The sequence below is a fragment of the Callorhinchus milii genome, unplaced genomic scaffold (genome assembly GCF_018977255.1).
Source record: "Callorhinchus milii isolate IMCB2004 unplaced genomic scaffold, IMCB_Cmil_1.0 Scaffold3, whole genome shotgun sequence".
NCBI classification, from domain to species: domain Eukaryota; kingdom Metazoa; phylum Chordata; class Chondrichthyes; order Chimaeriformes; family Callorhinchidae; genus Callorhinchus; species Callorhinchus milii.
In genome coordinates, this window is record NW_024704744.1 from 86,691,758 (window position 1) to 86,714,121 (window position 22,364).

Consider the following 22,364-nt stretch of genomic DNA (forward strand, 5'->3'; position numbering starts at 1 on the left):
CCTTCGGAAGGGGTTACAGCGCCTGTAGTGGGTGATGTACGGCGGGTTGTCTGGTGCTCACCGCTCGGCTGCTGTGTGTGTGGGGGGGTGTGTGTGGGGGGGGGGGGGTGTGTGTGGGGGGGGTGTCGCGGGCCAGGCGGGCCAGGCGGGCCGGAGCGGTGGGCATCGCCGGCGCACATACACTGTACAGCAAAGCCCTCGCCCGGGCCGGGCCGAGCCGGGCCGAGCCGGGACAGGACAGGACAGGACAGGTAAGAGCATTAACACCTCCTCTCCCCCTCCGCCTCTTCTCCCGGTCTGTGGCTGAGTCCCACAGCGGCTCGTGGGACCCACTGCCCTCCGGACACTGACACTGACACTGGGAGAGGGAGAGGGAGAGGGAGTACCGCCGCAGCCGCGGAGAGCAGCGCAATGGCGATCCCCGGGACCGCCGACCAGCGGTTCCCCTTTCGTTACAACATCGGTCCGACTGCAGCGCTGCACTGGGGATCGGATTTCTCTGTTAAAATGGCGCATCGCTGAGGTGACTCGTACCGGAGGGACCGCAGCAGTTTCGGCCTTTATTTGCCATTGGAAACGCCGCGTGAGATCACTGATCAACAGCGGTGATTGTGGCACTAACTCTGAGCACCGCCGACCATCAGCTGCGGCTCCCGGTGCCGCCCCGTGAGGCTGAGATACAGCCCCGGAGGGAAATAATAACCCTCAATAATAATAATAATAATCCTTAATAATAATAATAATAATCCTTAATAATAATAATCCTTAATAATAATAATAATCCTTAATAATAATAATAATAACCCTTAATAATAATAATAATAATCCTTAATAATAATAATAATAATCCTTAATAATAATAATCCTTAATAATAATAATAATCCTTAATAATAATAACCCTTAATAATAATAATAATCCTTAATAATAATAATAATAATCCTTAATAATAATAATAATCCTTAATAATAATAATAATCCTTAATAATAATAATAATAATAATAATAATAATAATCCTTAATAATAATAATAATAATCCTTAATAATAATAATAATAATCCTTAATAATAATAATAATAATCCTTAATAAGAATAATAATAATCCTTAATAATAATAATAATCCATAATAATAATCCATAATAATAATAATAATAATCCTTAATAATAATAATAATCCTTAATAATAATAATAATCCTTAATAATAATAATAATCCTTAATAATAATAATAATAATCCTTAATAATAATAATAGTAATCCTTAATAATAATAATAATCCTTAATAATAATAATAATAATCCTTAATAATAATAATAATAATCCTTAATAATAATAATAGTAATCCTTAATAATAATAATAATAATCCTTAATAATAATAATAATACTTAATAATAATAATAGTAATCCTTAATAATAATAATCCTCGCATTTGATATAGCGCTTTTCACGTCGGGAGGACGTCCCAAAGCGCTTCACAGAACACACTGTAAAGTGAATTGACTGTATATTTGTGGGCGAACGCGGCGGCCGATTGCGCACAGCAATGTCCCACAAACAGTCGTGGATTGAAAATGACCAATTTATTATTGTTGGTCAGAGGGAAAGCTGCCCTGACCGGACTTGCAGTCTTTTTATATAAAAAAAAACAATAAAAGTAATTGCAGAAGGACAAGTTAGAAAATACCTTAACTTCATAAATATTCCGAACCTCCCGCAGTTACCGAGCAATTCAATGCAATGTACACGGTAGTGGTTTCTTTTTTTAAAAAAAACCCATTAGATTGACCGCTCTGCTCCTACTCCACTCACCAATTATAATTTGGCAACGCTTATTTTTGTTCTGTTTTTCGCTTTTAACCGTTCTCTGTTTGGGGTTCAACTTAATTTTTACTCTTTCAATCAACGTTAAAATGTTTCTTTTAAAAATTGGGTGGGGGGCAGAGAGTTGTGAAGAAAGGCTAAGTGCGGGACAGAGGGAGGGGTATATGGTTCTTGCTGCTGACTCTATCCATTTGAGGATAACAAGTGACTGCAAGATCAAACTTGGCTGTGATGACCCTTGGAGCAAACCACAATAATTTTGATTTGGGGTTTAATAATAATAATAATAATAATCCTTGCATTTGATATAGCGCTTTTCACGTCGGGAGGACGTCCCAAAGCGCTTCACAGAACACACTGTAAAGTATATTTGTGGGCGACTGTATATTTGTGGGCGAATGCGGCAGCCAATTGCGCACAGCAGATTTTGAGGAGAATATATGAATATATCTAAGTGTGTCAGCCCATCTCATTTGGTAGCTCTCTCACCTCGGAGTCAAAAGGTTGTGCATTCATGCACCACATCAGGACCTTGAACTCATTTAATCAAAGGCAAGGTAACACTCCCAATGCAGTGATGGAGGAGCAGTTCCTCGGATGAGAGTTCAACCGAGGTTCCATCTGTGTGTTCATATGAACGTCAGAGATCCCATGGGACTATTCGAAAAGAGAAGGGAGTTTCTCCCATTGTCCTGACCAACAGTCCCCCCAAATAAAATGAATAACTCACTTGATGGTTGTTTGTACAACATTGATTTGCATAAATTACTGCTGCCCACAAAATGTATGCATTACAATAAATAAATAAAGCTTTATAATAATTCCTGTTAAACATTTCGAAGCATCCTCCCAACCTGACAGCTGGGATATCAAATGCAAAAATTACTATACTAGCTCTCAGACAACACACAGTGTGGAGAACTGCAAACATTTACAAGCAGCTATTAATAGATTAGATAATTGGGCAGAAGTATGGCAAATGCAAGTCAATATATCCAAATTTGAAGTAATGTATTTTAGCTGTAAAAATAGGGGTTAGAAATATAACAAAGGACTGATATAAAGCACTTGATTATCATGCAAGGTTGCAGATCCTGAAAATCTAAAATGAACGTATCAGCTGACTTGGAGAAGCTAAAATGGCCAACACTTCCTGTGTGTACATGCTACAGAAGGCAGCAGCTTTAACTTTGTGCACTGGCTGGTGTTTTGTTTTTCTGCACATGTGCACAGTGACAACCGCTGGATGTCAATCTCGCTCCCACTGGGTGAGATTTTACGGATCCCTGACTACCACCTTATAACCAGGCGCCATTATATAAGTAACAGGCGCAGTTCCTCACTGCATTCACATAAAAGCAAAGGCAAAACACTGCGGCAGGCCAAATCTCTGTACAACAACAACAAAATTGCATTTGTAAAGTGCCTTTCATGTCGGGAGGACGTCCCAAGGCGCTGGTCAATCAGTGTTTCCGACCTGAACTGGGGGTCGGGATCGGGGAGAGTGGAGGCCAGGTGGGGAGGAAGGAGGGTGATCACTGGCATGGTCAAAGAGCAGGTTCTTGAGTTAGGTCTTCAAGGAGGCAAGGGAGGGGGGCGAGACAGAGGGACTGCAGGATGGAGTTCCAGAGGGTGGGGGTAGCATGGCTGAAGGCCCACCCGCCAATGGTGGTGTGAGCGAGGCAGGGGACGTGACGTAGCTGGAGCCTGCTGACCGTAGGGAGCGAGCAGGTTGGTAGGGGGTTAGGAGGGCGCAGAGATAGGGGGGAGCAAGACCATGGAGAGCTTTGAAGGTGAGGATCAGAATCTTGAACTGTATCCTCTGTAATGGGAAGCCAGTGGAGTCGGGCGAGGATGGGGGTGATTGGGTCACGGAGCCTGATCCAGGAGAGGACAGGGGCTGCAGAGTTCTGGATGATCTGCAGCCTACGGAGGGAGGAGTTGGGGAGGCCACACAGCAGGGAGTTTGCATAGTTGAGCTGGATGTTATGAATGTGTGTATGAGGGTCTCGGCGGCCTGCGGTGTGAAACAGTGGCGGAACCAGGCAATGTTGTGGAGGTGGGGGAGGCAGAACGGGCCGTGGCACGGATGTGGGGTACAAAGAATAGTTGGGGATCAAACAAGACCCCAAGGTTCCAGACTGGCTCAGTGAGGTGGAGTGTGCATCCGTGGATGGTGATGCCGTCAGCGCCTGAGGTTTGGAGGCGTTGACTGGAGCCAATCAGGAGAGCCTCGGTCTTGTTGATGTACAACTGTAGAAGGTTAGCTCTCATACAACCTTCTTGCCCAGGCCACACCATAAAATGTAACGTATGTACATTATAGGAATGAGAAGCCATCTTTAACCCACAAGAGAATGAGGCTGAACAATCACTAGCGACACATTAATATTTAGCCCAAGACTTTTTATGCTCTGTTATCTTATTCCGTCTTGGGAACCACAAATTTACTGCAAATAATTAAGAAATGAATACAGCTTGTGCCTTTCACCCCCTTCCCTTCCAATCCATTTAAAATTGTCATAGATGAATAGAAAGATTACAGCACAGAAGGCCAGTCAGCCCATTCTGTATATGTTGGTGCTAGCTTACCCATCTGGCAATATCCACTGTAGTCTTATCCCTCTGCCCTTCCCTTTTTACAGCAGTCCTTCTTACTTATCTTTGATTATTTCTCCAATGGACTCTGTCTCACCAGCCATTTGTAGTACATATATTCTAACCTGATGGTAGCAATAACGACTGTTAAAGTCTGGAGTGACTTATTCTCCTCTTCTTCCTTCCACGCTAGCACACCATGAAAAGGTTCCTGATCCTTGTATACTATGCACACGCACAGTAGTCAATCCCCAACCATACTCAATATTGACCAAGTCTCGGGACCTCAAAATTGGATCTCTATCAAAACGTATGTTAATAATCCTTGCATTTGATATAGCGCCTTATCACGTCATTGTGATGTCTCAAAATGCTTCACAGAATAGACTGTAAAGTGAATTGACTATATTTTATGGGAGAAAGTAAACTCAATGAATGTTTCTGAACACGCCTGCAAGTAACGTACAATCTTGACTGTATCACGACCCAAGGTTGAATGTAAACATGAACCAATTCAGTAATATTTTTTGAAAGAGAAACCTGATTTTAATACCTCAACACTTGGGGTGGGGGAAGGGGAGGAAGCAGACAGAACAAAAGGCTAAAATTAAACTACTAACCCCACCCAGTCTGTGCAAGTCTTACTGATGGTTGGTGTCAATCCTAAATCAACTCAATAATATTTTAGACACAAGCTCATATGTAACTTGTCATTATGCCAGAAGGAAGACTAAAATTACCCTCCCCTCACCCCCGTGCTACTGTGACCTGCCTGTGCTACTTTTGCTGGTGGTGGATCCTGACCTTTCTGCAGTGTTGTTTGCTTTGCACACAGTGTGAGTTTGCTGTTGTGCTGGGAATGATGTGTGAGGCGAGGCGAGAGGGGGGAGGATGTGGTCTCTGATGCACTGTAAGTGCTGCTACCACTGCTGTTTGAATGTGGTGCGGAAAACGGGGGTTTCCACACAAACACACCAGCTCTGGGAGGTAGATTCCCAAGCACACACTGCAGCCCACTTCATCATTTCAGATGACCTCCTCTCCATGAAACTTGGCACGATTTATATGGTATGTTTTTTATATATATACGTATATACTGTATTACAAAGGGCGAGCGAGACAGCAAGCATAAGCGATGTATTGTTAAATGGAAAGTAAGTACATTGTCCCGTATCAACTGTTATATCGTCTCAGACACACCACACCCATCATCAGACAACTCGCTTCTCTCTCACTCCTGTTTATTGGGAAGTTCATAAAGAACAAATCTTTAGAATGATTTATGCTTTACTGTTTTGCATGGGGTGGGGGGGAATAATTGATTCTATTTGTAATGTTATTTTTGTTGATTCTATTTGCTGTGTGTCGTTTTGTAACAGAGCACAGACTTTAATGGAAAATAATTGGCAAACAAACCAGCAAGATAGTTCCCTTTCTGGTGGGTGGGGGGAGGGGGAGTGTGACTAAAAATATCATTGCATCCCACTCTGTATGATTTTTCGAGCAAAAATGTGATGTGCTTGTGAATTGGTCACTCACTCCACGGCTGTTTGTGGGACATTCACTGCTTGTGCGCAAACTGGCTAACTGTATTTGGCTACAAAATACAGTAAATGCTGCAAAAGGCTTTGAGACATTTTGACAATGTGGTAAAGCACGATATCAAATGCAAGGGTTATTATTGTTAACATCAGTTTAGATCAAGTGGAGGCTGTGTACCCTTCTCTCCACACAGTTAAGTAACTTGTTGACACACACTGCTTGTGGCAGAAGGGAAAGAGAAGTCAAAAGCTTGTGGGGGATGGGGGCGGGCAAAGATTTATTTAAAATAAGAAAATCTGTTAATTTCAATGGGTTGACACGCTTTTTAATCATATGACCTTGGCAATACTATTTCTACAATAATACAGTAGGTGCATATAATAGACACTTGGTGGAACGGATGAGATGCATCCTGGTGTGCTCAAAGAAAAGAGAGTAGACAGGTAATGCTTCAATTAGTGTTAGGGGCTCCTTAAATACAAGGTCTGTACCTTGGAGAATAATAATAATCCTTGCATGTGATATAGCGCCTTATTACTTCTTCCAGACGTCTCAAAGCGCTTCACAGAATATACTGTAAAGTGAATTTACTGTATATTTTGTGGCTGAAACCCGGCAGCCAAATGCACACAGCAGTGTCCCACAAACAGTCGTGGATTGAGTGGCCAAATTCAATTTTTTTTTATTATCTCTAATGCTCAAATAAAGAATGAGATGGGAATGCAGGAATTATAGATCACAATAGGCTTCTGAGCATTGTACTATTCAGCGTTTGTTTAAAGAACACAAAGTCAATTGGCATTGTTGTAAAAGCAGGCGGTAATATAATAATAATAATAAATAATAATAATTCTTGAATTTGATATAGCGCTTTTCACGTCTTATCGACGTCTCAAAGCGCTTCACAGAATAGACTGTAAAGTGAATTAACCGTATATTCGTGGGCGAAATGCGGCAGCCAATTGCGCAATGTCCCATAAACAGTCATGGATTGAAAATGACCAATTTATTATTGTTTTTTTTTGGAGGGATTATTATTAGGCGTGTGGAGTAAGGAAACTTGCCCAAGGTTTCGCCCTGCCTGCAATACAACGCAGCTCACCATTTCAGGTAATCCCTTGCATGGAATAGAACCACAGGACCGATTGAGAAGATAAGACAGAGGTTTAGAGCTTCAGAGCACTGTAAATGTGAGTCAAGGAGCTCTTTTCTCCTGATCTGATTTAGTTTTGAGTGTGTGTACTGTTGATCAGAAGCAATCAAAAGAGCACAAGAGAGGTTCACATCAAGAAAGCCCTTTGGTCCATTTGATCTTATCCTTCCATAATATAATCCCTGTCAATTTGCCATCACTGCAACTAACAGCTTCTTAAATAAGTCTAGGGTCCTGGCCTCAAACAACCCTTCCTGGTAACTCGTTCCAGCACTGCAACGGAGTTCTGTGTGTGATGAATATGTGCCTGTGAATCAGTATCTGATGATTTAATGCAATGTGAAGTTTCCAAAAAAAATTGGTAAAATTCCACATGCAAGATGTGTTAGGAAGATTAAGGCCTGTAGAGCTAAAGGCAAGTGAACTATATTATAAACTGTCATGACGATACAAAGAAGAAGGTTATGAAAAATTAACAAATCTATATCTGGCAGCATTGATAAGTGGAGTTCCGTTTGGGTGTGGTCTAGATTATGCTATTCATAAACTATTTGGTCCAGGGAGTTTTCAGCAATTTAAAAAATTAATGTTGACACCAATCTGTGTGGCCCACTGACAAGCATAGGATCAAGGAGATTAATAGCATTCATTTGGGCTGCGGAATGATGGGTGGATTTATATATAAGGTAGGGCACATTGAACCAAGAAACATTGAATGGTGTCAATTAACAAAGGTGCTGAAGGAAATAATTGCTGTGAAATTATTCACAGTAATTTTGAATTTGATGGATTGAAATGATTATTTACGCAGAAGACTTTTTCTGCCATGTAGTATCTTGTGGGGAGCTTTCTGACCAAGTGATTGTGATAATAATAATTCTTGCATTTGATATAGGAATGCTCTCACGTCGGGAGTACTTTTAGCGATTCACAGGATATACTGTAAAGTATAGTGACTATCTATTTGTGAGCACAGCAGTCAATTTATACATAGTAATATCCCACAAGCAGACCATGAAGTGAATGATCAATTTTATTCGGTGGATTGCTGGCCAGGATACTGGAAGAAACTCTTTTCGAGTAATGCAATGGGATCTTTAACATCCACCGAAACAAGCAGACATGACCTTGGTCATCTGCCACCTCCAAAAATATAGCAGCCCCCCCTCCCCCCAGCACTGCATTGGAGTGTCAGCAAGGACTATAAGAATTCCAAGTCCCAACATGGGGCTTGAACCCACAACCTTTTGATTGAGCGAGTGCTACCAATTGAGCTAGACTGACACTTGAACTTGGAATAGACAAAATGTAAGTGCACTGCTTCAGACAGCACCTAGAAACAGAATCAATTTGATTGTGTAAAGGGGAGATCCATAGATGCTTGGATATTAAGGCGTATGGAAAAAAAATGAGGAAGTGGGATTAGAGGTGTGCCCTGATGTAATAAACTGGAGCAGTTATGCATTACAGTGACACCTTGGGATGTCCTCCTAATGTGAAAGGTGCTTTATAAATGTAATTTTGTTGTTGTTGTTGTACAGTACTATGTTTTTTTTCAATCTATAGATTGGTAATGATGGCCTCCAATGAAGAACCCAGAGTTGGAACATGCGTCTTTGCTCGCCAAGATAGTTCCAGCACTTCACTCTCTTTAGGTTTTGACCCTTATCAAGTTGGTTTAAAACTCCACTTTGTTGAACCATTGGAAGATAGGTACAAGTGTGTAACTTGTTCATTCGTTCTTTGCAATCCATTCCAGACTGGGTGTGGGCACAGATTCTGTGAAAATTGCATCAAGGAATTCATGTAAGAAGGAACTTTTATTCTCTGCTTTAAAGTTTGTTAAACTTAAATTTATATGTTTTGATGATAATTATAATAATTCTTTCACTTGATATAGTGCCTCATCACATTGTCGAGACATCTTATAGTGATTCACAGGATATACTGTAAAATGGATTTTCTGTGTATTTTGTGAGCGAAATGCGACAGCCAGTTGCAGTCAATTGCACACAGTAGTATCACACAGCAGTGTCTCACAGACAGTCGTCAAATGAGTGACCAATCATATTTGGGGGATTTGCTGAACTTCTTATACGTTAGCAAAGCTCTTCATCCACCAAAGGAGACAATTTAACACAATTAAACTGTATTCGTGATTACATTTCTTTCAGTAAAACATTGTAAAAATATGAATGATTACTTTTTCCACGTACTGATATTATTTTGACTGATAATCAGGATACCTCAATAGCTTCAGTCCCCTGGTTTAGAGGTGCGTCATCAGTACTTCAAACATTGAGATTGGACAGATGACAATCATTGGAGAATAGGGTTCTTCTGGTCCTAAACATTTTCTATGTAGAAAACTCTTCTAACTCAGAGTTAGAAGACCGCCACCACTTTGTTTTTCTTTTTAAGAAGAGCATTACCTACGCTTAGCAATTACTGCATATCAAAGCATCTCTAATCTATAGCTCAGCACAGTGTAGGTACTGAACCTGGCACTTTGTTGCCCATTGTTGCTTCGGTGACTTTTTCCATCAAACTGCAAATCAACAACAACTTGCATTTATATAGCGCCCTTCACACAGGGCAGTGTTCTGCAGTGCTTTCATTAAAAAATACAACTAAATCACAAACAAAACATCAAAACATTGAAAACCATCTGGTATCCCAGTTAGGATGGCAAAGCTACTTTTTCTTATTTGAGTTTATATACAGAGCATTGAACCAGACTGGAAGAATCCGAAGTTCACTTTGAGTTTTGATGTGCAAAATGTGGAAATTCAATTCCACCTTACATTCAAGGCTGTTTTAAGAACTGCAGAGAAATGGCTTCCAAATTACGACTGAAATTGAATACTTTTTTGTGCAGTCCCTTATTGGTCTTTTACTGTTACAATATTGTATTGCTTTTTTTTAATTTTAGGAGAAAATGTTCTTGCAGGCAAAGAGCAGGAGCAATTTTGTACTGTTAATTTCCCACCACTTCGAAACTCTCCAAATATATTGTCAAAATTCAGAGACAAACGTAAAACCTCAATGGAGATTTAGGATAGAGGCTTTCATGCGGTAGGACATCTCAGAGTGCCTCACAGGATTTACTGTGAAATATAACGTGATTGTATTTTGTAGGCGACAAACAGCCTCAATATGCTTTTTAAATGATCCCAATGCCATACCTCAACCACTATAACCTGTTCCAGTCGTTAGTTACCTTCTGTTATTGAGCACTGGATTCTTAATTACTCAGGATTACATCTTTCACAGTAGTGTAGTTACATACTAACCATACTGCCTGTTACTAATATAATTCAACATGTTTTCTTCTCTAACCTAGAGATATCAAATCCATTGCCATTTGTCCTATTGATCATGAGAGGATTATTCCAAGTGGGGTAAGCGATTGATTCTATTTTAAAATTTAAACACAACAATGAAAAACACTTCCATATTTGGATAAGAATCTAAATGACAGGGTGAATGAATGGCCTTTGCTCATTTTGTGTAGCATGTGTATAGAGGGAATTCCAGGTGCCCTTAGTTATGAAATTGAAAAACAATGAAAAGGATTTATTCAGTATGCAATTGTCAAGCAAAGGTCTGTGTTTGCTCTTGTCCCTGGTTCTTCCCGTGACCAACAACAAACAACAAATTACATTTGTATAGCGCCTTTCACATCAGAAGGACATCCCAAAGCCCTGGACAGTCAGGGAGATCTGCACCTGAGCTGGTGTTTGGGATCAGGAGGGGTGGAGGGAGGGTAGGGATAGGAGGGTGACCAAAGGCATGGTCGAAGAAGGAGGTCTTGAAACAGGTCTTGAAGGAGACAAGGGAGGGGCCAAGACGGAGGGACTGTGTCAGACTGACCACCCACAGAGCTCAGGATTTATATACTTTATTTTTAAAAATTAAGATTTTGGAAGAAAATCACCTTTATCACTAGTCAGCTTCATTAATCTAAGTTTACCATGCCATCTGTTTAAAACCTATCTTTTTGTTGTTTTGTTGTTGTTGTTATCTCTGAAATGTAGACCATCTTTTGAAAGGTGAAAATATAATCCAGAGTTTAGCTATACCTTTATTTTCTCCAGATACTGGTTCTGAAAGTTTGAATGATACTGATTCAGGAGAATAATATTTGACAAATTCATGCTTATATCATTTGTTTTTAAATAAAAGGTGTTTAAAGATGCTTGTTGCAAGAGGGAAGTGTGGAATTTGATGTTGTACTGTAAATATGCACCAGACTGCAACGTAAAAGTGTCACTGGGACGCCTAGGGGTAAGTGCTAAAGAGAAACTTTTATATTTTTTATATAGGTTGCTACAAACTTCTATAGATGTTCTTACTGTTTCACACATAAAACTGTAATTTAAAATATTGGATAACACATTATGAAAGTCGTATCACGGACCATCTAACTTAAATACAGTACAATACAAATTTACAAATGTATAAATCTGTGTGAATGTTCAAGAGGTTTTGGGTGCTACCCAATGGCTGAGTACATTTTATCTAGTGAGCAGCCTGGAAGTGCATATACATGAGAGGTTTGTGTTGAATCCTCGTGTGTGTTGAGATCCCTGATCTCAACGAGAGAGGCATCAGTGTTGCTACAGATGGCTTCAGTGCCTTTGGTGTATGACAGGAAATTCAGCCAGGCTTCTTCCCTTTCTGGTTATTAACCAGTGACCCATGTTGATGGATGCTGGATATGGGAGAGGAAGAATTAGGCTGCAATAAAATGCATTGTTGCTGCAGAATAGTTTCTCTGAATATATGCCTCATTGTGTGCCCTTGAGAATAGAGGAAGCTTTAGTCTGCATCTTTGACCAATAAAATTGGTCAGTCACTTCATGCCTATTTATGGGATATTGCTACAACAAGTGACATTTGTATGGTCCCTTTCATGTTGGGAGGACGCACAATTGGGTGCCACACTCACCCACAAAATACACTCAGTCATACGTTTTACAGTATAATCTGTGAAGCATTTTGGGTTCTCAACAACATGATAAAACGCAACAATTATAATTATATATTATTATCTTCCCCCATCTTTTGAGTTATATATGTTGAGACTGAGTGACAAAAGGGGGAACATGTTCCATTTCCCTCCCCCAGCATTGGTATCTCTCATCTCATCTTGCTGAATAAAACATTATCATCACAGCATTAGATTACAACTTTTTCTTTTGCTTATTGTTTCAGGATCACCTTAAGAAGTGCCTGTTTGAATCTGTGCCGTGTTCCAACGGTTGTGGCCTTGTATTCCGACGAAAAGATTTAACAGACCACGTAACAACAGCCTGCGAGTACCGAGAAGAAGTGTGTCGGTACTGCAAAGTAACTCTATTATTTAAACATTTTAAGGTAAAACTACTTTTTAAAAGTGAATATTTTATTATTATTTTAGCTATTTTGTGCGAGGTAACAGTGGAACGTATGAACAGGGCACAGGAGTCTTAAGTTCACGACGGCATTTAACAGGGAATTGGATAAATAAATAATGAAAAATATTGAAGAATATTGGGGAAAGAGTGGAAGAATGGGATTAGAGTAAATAGCTCCAGTGGGAATCTAGCACAAGGGTAGACACAAAAGCTCAATGGTCTTTTATAACAGATTTTACCAATCTAGCTATGTGAATGGAAGGGGAAAGGTAGTGAAGTCAGGCTGTGTTGGAGGACAGAACAAAAATATTCCGGTTGTTTTTATGTATGTATTGCCCCATTTTTAAAAATAATCTCTTTGGAACATCCTTCCTATGTAAAGTGGTTTGCGAAATATAATTGATTTAAAATGTAGTGAATGTTGCATAGGCAAACACTGCAGGTAATGTGCTATAAGCAATAATTAGATGCTATTTGAAATTTATCAGTACATTTGGAGGGGAATGTAAACCAGATTAACTGGGAGAAAGACTCAAAGTTTCTTTGAAATGGAAAAAGTATCTTTATGTGCACCTGCATCACTAGGCAGAAGGAACTCAAAATTAACACAGCCAAAGAAAGGAACAATGATGTAGAAATAATTGATGTTGTAAAAATAATTCACTGAATGTTCAATAGTTTTGCTTTTGTAAAGGAACATGAAGAGGATTCTTGTCCAAAATATCCCGTTCAATGTCTGTATAATTGTGGGGAAAGTGTTTCGAGAAATGAGGTGAGCGGAACTTTTCTCATAGTCTTAATTTGTCGGTGATCAATAATAATATTTTTCAACTAATAATAATAATCCTTGCATTTGATACAGCGGCTTATCACGTCGTTGAGACGTCTCAAAGCGCTTCACGGGATATATTGTAAGGTGTAGAGACAGTATTTTGTGGGCAGAACGTGGCAGCCAATTGCACTCAGCAATGTCCCACAAACAGTCATGGATTGATTCACCAACATTTTTAATTTATTTAGGTTTGTTTTGTTTTGAAGGGATTATTACCCCAGAAAAACAATTGGGTTCCTAATTACTGCTGGGTAAACAGAGGCGTGTGGAGTAAGGAAACTTGCTTAAGGTTTTGCCCTGCCCGGGAATCAAACCTGGGTCCTCTCGCTTGCTATATGATTCCATAAATGAAGAAAAATTCAATAAAGATAAATGTAATTGGTTGGTCGACCATTAAAGTTAGATACCACTGGAGTCCTGTAGCTCAGTGGTTAGAGCACTCGCTTTGCAAGCGAGAGACCTGAGTTCAATTCCAGGCAGAGGGCGAAACCTTGGGCAAGTTTCCTTACTCCACACGCCTAACTTTAATCCCTCCAAAACCAAAAACAATAAGAAATTGGTCATTTTCAATCTACGACTGTTTATGGGACATTGCTGTGCGCAATTGGCTGCCGCGTTCGCCCACAAATATACAGTCAATTCACTTTACAGTGTGTTCTGTGAAGCGCTTTGGGACGTCCTCCCGACGTGAAAAGCGCTATATCAAATGCAAGGATTATTATTATTATTATTATTATTTAGCCTCTGCATATGGTATGGTACAGGACAGACATCCTCACAATCACTTCTAAAAGATTATTTCACATTTATCTGAAATATCCTAACAAAACATTCAATGTTTTACTTAACAAATCTGTAATGGAAGATTTTTTTAAAAATTCGAATCTGCCAGAGTAATATCCATTTATTATTAATGTTATTAATGGCTGGTGGACACCAGATTGTGCAGTGGGGCACTCCTGGAGTGTGAAACCAAAAAGCTAAACCTGCAAAGCTTGCTATTGAGAGCACTGTCAGGCAAGTTTTCCTGCTGCTTGTCCAGCTAGAACCAGCCTACCTATAAGGGTTAATGCATAGAATGATGGGTGTGATTGCTTTTAATCCCTCTACCCTAACCCCCTGCCCCGGTATATACACCCTCACACAAACATGGACACACTTTCTGCAAGGACGGAATAGCAACAAGGGACAAACATTGCTTTTGCAAAATGGAAGAACGAGATTTCAGTGTGACGATAAAAAGCCCCAGTATTGTAACTACTGGATAGTTTCAACAACAACAACAACTTGGATTTATATAGCGCCCTCCACACTGGATGGCGTCTCAGAGAGCTTTGGGCACAGTTACATGGGCACAGATATCATTATTCCGAAAGCTTATGTGGGAGGGGGAAAATGTACTTCTTGGGAGCAGTGTTAAATAATAATGAAGTATGAATTGAACATTAAGCTTCCATGCTTTTAATAGCCACACAGAAAAAGTCTAATGTCTGAAGTTTGAGAACATTGACTGGCGTTGATGCTCACATGACAGCTATCGTGGAGAAGTCTTGAATCATTTCCTGTAGTAGATACAAAGTTTGTTACCACAATTTTTCCGCGCATTTCGCTTAAGCTCTGTACACCAGTTTTTAGCCTCTGAATGATACAAGCTGCAAAGGTTAAATAAAAGCACTTGCTTTTGATAACCCTGATCAGTCCACAGCATAATATTGGAGTCCTAGAAACAAAAACAAGTATAATAAAATAGTAATAATAATCCTTACATTTGATACAGCGCTTTTCATGTAACAAGGATGTCTGAAAGCCCTTCATAGGATATATTGCAAAGTGCAGTGGCTGGGTATTTCATAGGCAAATTATAACCCAATTGTAAGAAATGTGGAGTCCTATAGTGTAGTGGTTAGCACGCTCACCTTGCAAGTGAGATGACTCGGGTTTGATTCCAGGGTGGTGCAAAACCTTAGGTATGTTTCCTTATTCCAGACCCTCAATTTACCTAGCAGTAAATAGAAATCTGTTTTTTAGTCAACGGTGGATTGCTTTCCCGAGTAATAATCCCCCCGCCAAAAAATGTGGGCATTCAATCCAAGACCGTTTGTGGGCTACTGCTGTGTGTAATTGTCTGCCGAGTTTTGCCCTCAAAATATACAGTCAATCCACTTTACAATATATTCTATGAAGTGCTTTGTGATGTCTCAACAACGTGATAAGGCCCTATATCAAATGCAAGGATTATTAAATTATTGTTAATATGTCGCAAGTGTTCCAGCTTTTAGATGTATTTGTATATTCCCATATCAATTTTTGTGAATAACTTTTTTAATCTTAGCATTTATTCAATATAGGAAGTATCACAAGCGAATTTCAGTTCTCCACCTGCCTCATTATCTCTAAAGGCGTAAGGGATGTGGTATAAATGATGCACATCCCCTCAACTTGGCAGCATTCAAGGAAGATGTTTCTTGATAAGTTGGTGTGGAAATAACATTCATATTACTTTTGTGAACTGTCAGCAATTTATCAGCAGCACCTCCGCTAAATGACATTAAAAACTCCAATAGCTCCAGTTGTTTTAAGAAGTCCAGTCATTTCACCCATGTGGCTTGGAGCCAATTGGGTGTAGACTGATGGGATTCCGTGTAAAATGAAACAGGAACACAAAGAGCTGGAAATGCATGTTAATCAATGAAAGAGAAAGATGGGTTAACATTTCCGTTTTGACAATCCACGTGGATGAAATGTTAACCTCTGTTTTTCTCTGCTGAGCATTCCCAGCATTTGCTATTTTATTTTAGACCTTTTGACTTTTGCTTAAAATCAGGGAGTCTCAATCTACTCTGCAGAAACAACTACATTTTGGTAAATTGGGGGGAAAATTGGCATTCTTGGAGCACAAGGATGGTTAAGGAGGTACTGTCACGTATCACGTATAAAAATACCTTCAAAAAAATAAAATAATAATAATTTGTTCATTTAATCCATGACTGTTTGTGGTACACTGCTGTGTGCGATTGGCTGCCACAATTCGCCCACAAAATATACAGTCAATTCACTTTACAGTATAATCTGTGAAGCGCTTTAAGATGTCTTGAAAATGTGATAAGGCGCTATATCAAATGCAAGGATTATTATTATCACAATTCTGTGAGTGGAGCTGTGCTGTAATGCTGTAATGTTCATATTATCCAATAGTCGATGTTTCAGAGCTTTTGTGTTTCTTTTCTGTAGGTTGCTGCACACCTACTTGAATGCCCAGAAGCTGAAGTAGAATGTAGCTACAAAAAGTACGGGTGCCATATCAGGGTAAGCCTTTGACAGTTTGACTGACTAAGATCTTACCTTGGCTCAAACGGTAGCACTGTTGCTTCTGGTTTAGAAGATTCTGGGTTCAATCCCCATGTTGGGAGGGAGCCTAGGCTGATACCCAGTAGGGCAGTGCTGCACGGTCAGAGGTGCCATCATCTGGTTGAGCGTTAAACTGAGGTCCTGGCTGTCTGTCTTGTGGCACTATTCAAAAAGGAAATAAGTTACTCCCAGTGTCTTTGCCAACACACCTACAGGCTAATTGGTTTGTGGAACCTTGCTTTGAGATGTTTCAGTGTTTAAGGCCTAAGAACGCACTGGAAGTGCACAAGTGGGTCAGTGTCTAAAAGAGAAATGTTGCCCTGTGACCCTTCAACAGGTCTGATATCTGCTATTGTTTCTCCAGGAAAAACGGAGGAAGATGCAGGAGCATGAAGATTCCTCAATAAATTCCCATCTGTTGCTGGTTATTGCAAGCAGTAGTAAATTAGAAGGACAGGTAACACCATCACTTGTTTTTCAGAACCTTGGAATAAATCACAAAAATAAAATAGGGATTCCACTGAAACTTTAACTTTCAATGCGGCCTTTGAAGGTGAAGGTTTATATAACTCACGAGTGACAAAGCCACAAGTGTTTCACGGTCTGTGAGAGAGTGCATGTTTGTTCTGTCTTTGGCCTATGTATTACCACTTTTAAAGAGGAACTTCAGTGTTGGAGTAAGCACAGCACATAATGTCAATGGCACTTCCTTCCCGTCCCAATTCACTACTGAATATCTGCAAAAACATGAATAGATCATCATCAAATTAAACCGTTTTTGAAAATCGTAGAAAGATTGCAGGAGAAAACTATGCCATTGCATCTGTACTGGTGCTCACTCCCCCACTGGTGCTTGTTTCCTCACCTAAGCTCACTCTCCCACTATATTCCTATTCACCTGTTCTTTCCACATAACTTTCAAAAAATCCACTGCTTTGTATTTTCTGCATTGAATTTCATTTGCCACTTATCAGCCTTTCTGCTGAAACTGAACAGCAGATGCACACGGGATTCCTCACTGCTAATCTTAGTTTCTCTGCGCCACTTAAATCGTTTTATGTAATGCTTCTCTCAAATTGCAAATATATAAAAATCTAGTAAAGAGGGAAAATAGCCCAGTATGCATCATTCTTTGCATTTGACCCAACTTTCCTCCCCTGTTAGCACATTCTCATTGATATGTTTTGTGCAATACACAGAAGTGCTCTCTTTTCAGGACAGACTTGAAATTCCATTTGTACAGTTGAGGATGTGCACAGGTTACTGTTGGTTTCACTGGCAATGTTTGCACTTCCCTATTGTGACACAAAGAAATTAGCTGCATTCCCGTGATAATTACCTAGGTGTTGAGGGTGTTTTTTTCAGTATGACATTTAAGGCAGTATGGAGGCTAACGTATACAACCGTTCACTTAACTATTTTCACTTTCATGTAATAACATTGCTGCTTGCAAATTATTTTTCTTTGTTTCTTAATTGTAGATTATGGATCTTAAAAATAATTTATTTGAACGGAATCAATTTGTCAGTCAGCTGGAAGACAAAATCAAGAAACTTGAGAAGGACCTTGCACAATTAAGTCAGCATATTTCCAAAACTGATAACACTCTTACAAGCACACAGGTAAGGAGCTACTTTGTCGTGTATTTTGGCTCAGTTGGTGGCACTGTTGGGGGGTGTGATGTGTTGTTGGAGGTGCCATCCTTCGGATGAGATGTTAATCTGAGGCTCCGTCAACCTGTTCAAGTGGACGTTAGCTATCCCATGGCGCTGTTTGAATAGAGAATAGAGTTTCTCCTGGTGTCATGGCCAATAATCCTCCAGATAAAACTGGTCTTTCACTTCAGGGCTGTTTGTGGCATAAATTGGCTGCCATGTTCACCTACAAAGAACAAACTCATTACCTTTAACAGTAAATCTTGTGAAGTGCTGTGAGTTATCTTGACAATACAACAACTTGCATTTATGAAGCACCCGTCACACAGAATAGCGTCCCAGATGATATGATGCTATATCTAATGCAAGTATTATTATTACATCATCTTTTTGGCCATTATATTGAATACAAAGATTATTAGAATGTGTTACTCAGTCGCCCTTGTTGACTTGCTTCATATTTAGAAACTTTTAACATAATCATCAATCTTGAGATAAGTATCCTGTCATCTGCCTGCTGAGTAGAGGGAGTGGTGGGCTGGTAAAGGTTTTAGAAGGTCACAGAAGTAGGGGGAGGCAAGACTGTGGAAAGTTTTAAAAGTGATGATAAGGATCTTGAACTCAATCCTCTGGGGGATGGGGAGCCAATAAAGCCGAGCGAGGATGGGTTCGCTGAGCCTGGTGCAAAAGAAGATTTGGGAAGTCTTAACAAGCACAGAGTTTGCAAAGTCAAGCCCGGAGGTGATAAAAGCATGAATAAGTGTCACAGTGGCCATGAGAAGAAGTGTTGGCAGAAGGCTTTTAACAAACTTTTGTTTTGGCAAAGTGGTCAACTTTGGTGGCTAAGAAAATAACAGAGGGAGCAGCGGAGACTAAAGATGCAACAAAAGATTTATAAACGATTGGTTCTACATTTTACCCAATATGTGGCAAATAACCGGATAAATATAAAGTATTACACTTTGGTAGAAAATGTGGGAGTACAGAATCAGATTACAGCAAGGAAGCTTGTGCCCCATTTAGTTCAAAGCCCTGACATTGGCAGCTCTAGTAAAAGCTAAACAAGGCAACAATACTGTTGCCTCCAGTCACACGAGCTATATCAATAGAAATTTACAACCCACTTTGGAACCAGCTGAAATATGTACTGGAGAACATTCATAACACCTCCAGCATGACGTTGGGGGTTGCACTTTTATCCACCTCCAGCAGCAACAGCAGGTGGTAAATACCTCCTGTATTGGATCGACTACACGAAGGCTGGCAATGAACTTGTCATCAGCATCTGCTGCTGGCAAAGAAAAATAGTGAAACAGCTGCTGGGCTTGGAATAATAATAATATAGTAATTAATATACTTGCAGTTTGCAATCAGTGGATGAAGCTGAGCATGAGATGATGCCCAATTCACATAAAGCTGTTCTTTTGTACCTGAGCTGAACCATTATTGAAAAGATCAAACAAAAGCTTTAAGTGGTACAATGATGATTTGTTTGTTTTTCTCTCTCTCTCTCACCCTGGCTTTACCTATTCATTTTTATATTATTCCATTGATATAGAAAAATCTGGCAGGGCACATGGACAAAATCCTGACCACTGAGGAGAGGTTAAGACAGTTCTCCAGAAAATTAGACCAAGCAGAAATTAATGATGCCTCAGGCCTGAAGGAAATTGTCAGTGTGTTGAAGAAAAAGGTGGAAAATGTAGAAAATAACATTCAGTCACTAGGTCTGTATTGAAATTTTTTTAAATTTATTTTCTTCAATAGGATTAAGAATATGTTCTTTCTTAAAAAAAATCTTTTCAATAGACCAGTTATTTATTTAAAAATTACTTTACAAAGTTGTGTCAGTCAGTTCAAAGAGGAATGATGTTTAACTGCGCTGTCCTGTTACTCACCACAGTGACATTGTACATTTGGTGTTCTCCCCTTTAACGCATCTCAGTGATGTTATTGATGAACATTCTGCCCAAGAGGAGCCCAGAAGAGCTGCAGAAACTGTCCTCTAAAATAGAATCATAGAATCTTACAGCACAGAACGAAGTCATTCAGCCCGCCATGCCTGTGGCGGATCTTTGCAAGAGCTATCTAATTAGTCCCACTCTCTCACTCTTCCCCACAGCCTTGCAACTTTTTTCCTTTTCAAGTAAATATTCAAGTTTTGAAAGTTATGATTGAATCTGGGTCCACCGCCCTTTCAGGCAGTGAATTCCAGATTGTAACATCTCGCTGCGTTTAAAAAAACATTCTCCTTGTGCCCTCTGGTTCCTTTGCCAATTATCTTAAATCTGTGTCATCTGGTTACAGACCCACCCGCCAGCGGAAACTGTTTCATTTTATAATTTAATAATAATTTAATAAATTTTAATAATTTAAGTATTTTTCCTAAATTTGAAGACAACGGTCTTAAGCTTAAGACGATGAGAAATTTCAGGCTTCTGATGATGTCTGACATTTAGTGAACTCCACTAATAGAATGGATTTGGAGTTGCAGTGAATTTCTGTTCCCACTGAAATTCCCACAATTAAATCGCTGAGCTGTGTATTTATTGCTATCAACAATATTTTGAAAGTCATGAACTCTTTCAAAGACCAGTTTGATCGTGTTGAACGTTTTCTCTTTTTTTTAAATGCTCAAGGTGTGCTCGAATCCCGTTTGAAGCAGCATGAATCGTTATTACGTGCCCATAAGGATCTACTGGAAAAGACAAACGAAAGGTTTCGAGTGCTTGAGACCACCAGCTATAGCGGCAAACTGATTTGGAAGATCTGTGATTATAGAAAGACAAAACAGGACGCAGTAGAGGGACGCGTGTATTCTCTCTACAGCCTTCCCTTTTACACTAGCCGTTGTGGATACAGACTGTGTGCCAGAGTGTACTTGAATGGAGATGGACTGGGCAAAGGAACTCACTTGTCTTTATTTTCTGTAGTTATGAAAGGTGAGTATGACTCCTTGCTGCCATGGCCATTCAAACAGAAGGTTACACTGATGCTGCTTGACCAAGGCCCGAAGAAAAATCACATCCTGGAAGTTTTTAAGGCAGATGCGAATAGCAGTAGTTTTAAAAGGCCTGAGGCTGAAATGAACATAGCGTCCGGATGTCCACGTTTTGTCTCCCACGCTCTACTCGAAAGCGGGAAAACTGCAACATATATAAAAGATGACACATTATTCATCAAGGTTATTGTAGATCTAACCGACCTTGATGACCTTTGAAATCATTTCCAAAAAACACATTCCTATTGATGTGGTCCATGAAATTCATATTTATTATATAGTTCAATGCTAAGGACGTTAATAAAAACAAAGTATATTTTATTTGCCATGTTTGTGAGTCTGATTTGTTTTAATTAAACCTGTTTTGAAATGTTGGAATCATTCAGCTGATGTGGATAAGTTCCTTGCTCAAAACAAAAGATGTTTAAAAATAACAATCCTTGCATTGCTGCAGCGCCTTTCACAGCGGAAGGGTGTCTCAAAGCGCTTCACAAGATATACTGTAAAGTGCAATTACTGTGTGCTTTGTAGGTGAATATGAATCATTTAACCCTCACCATAATGTGGTCCACCTCACCATGAGAGACTATCGGACAATTAACACACATGAATGAAGAATTACATTACAATCACACACAATTCTGTAGCACAGGAAGAGAGGCGATTCAGCCCAAAGTGGTTCCAGCTCAACCCAGCTCTTGCACCCTTTTCAAATGTTTTTCCAGCTCTCTTTTTAAATGCTACTATGGTCTAAAAGTTAAACCACGGCAGCCAGATCTGGAGGAAACACGTTCTTTCTATTTTCCTCCATCCCCTTTCCCCCCAACACTTGTCCCCAACTGTATCAATTACAATCTTAATCACACTTTACCTTCTGTTGTGCAGTGAAGCAAGAAGGAGTTAAACCTGGAATTAATTATACCCTTGAAGAGCACCAGTTTAACAGCAGTGTGAACACCTGAGGCACAGAAAGGCTATATTGGTTAGATGCCATGTTCATGGAAGTGTTCCTGT

The 22,364-nt window shown here is 39.8% G+C and overlaps 1 protein-coding gene across 4 annotated transcripts; it reads left to right on the forward strand.

Annotated features, from left to right (window-relative positions):
* Window positions 1-117: 117 nt before the first annotated feature.
* LOC103178011 (TNF receptor-associated factor 5) lies at window positions 118-21,671 on the forward strand. Of its 4 annotated transcripts, none has more exons than XM_007892482.2 (11): window positions 118-251; window positions 8,682-8,921; window positions 10,459-10,516; window positions 11,301-11,402; window positions 12,333-12,494; window positions 13,209-13,286; window positions 16,578-16,652; window positions 17,059-17,151; window positions 18,176-18,316; window positions 19,908-20,076; window positions 20,989-21,671. In XM_007892482.2, the coding sequence occupies exons 2-11, from the start codon at window positions 8,689-8,691 to the stop codon at window positions 21,567-21,569; spliced, it is 1,692 nt and encodes a 563-aa protein (XP_007890673.1). In that variant the 5' UTR covers window positions 118-251; window positions 8,682-8,688; the 3' UTR covers window positions 21,570-21,671. The 4 variants fall into 4 exon arrangements, with proteins under 4 accessions (XP_007890673.1, XP_007890674.1, XP_007890671.1 ...); XM_007892483.2 differs by lacking the exon at window positions 118-251 and adding an exon at window positions 5,186-5,488; XM_007892480.2 differs by lacking the exon at window positions 118-251 and adding an exon at window positions 7,005-7,152.
* Window positions 21,672-22,364: the final 693 nt, after the last annotated feature.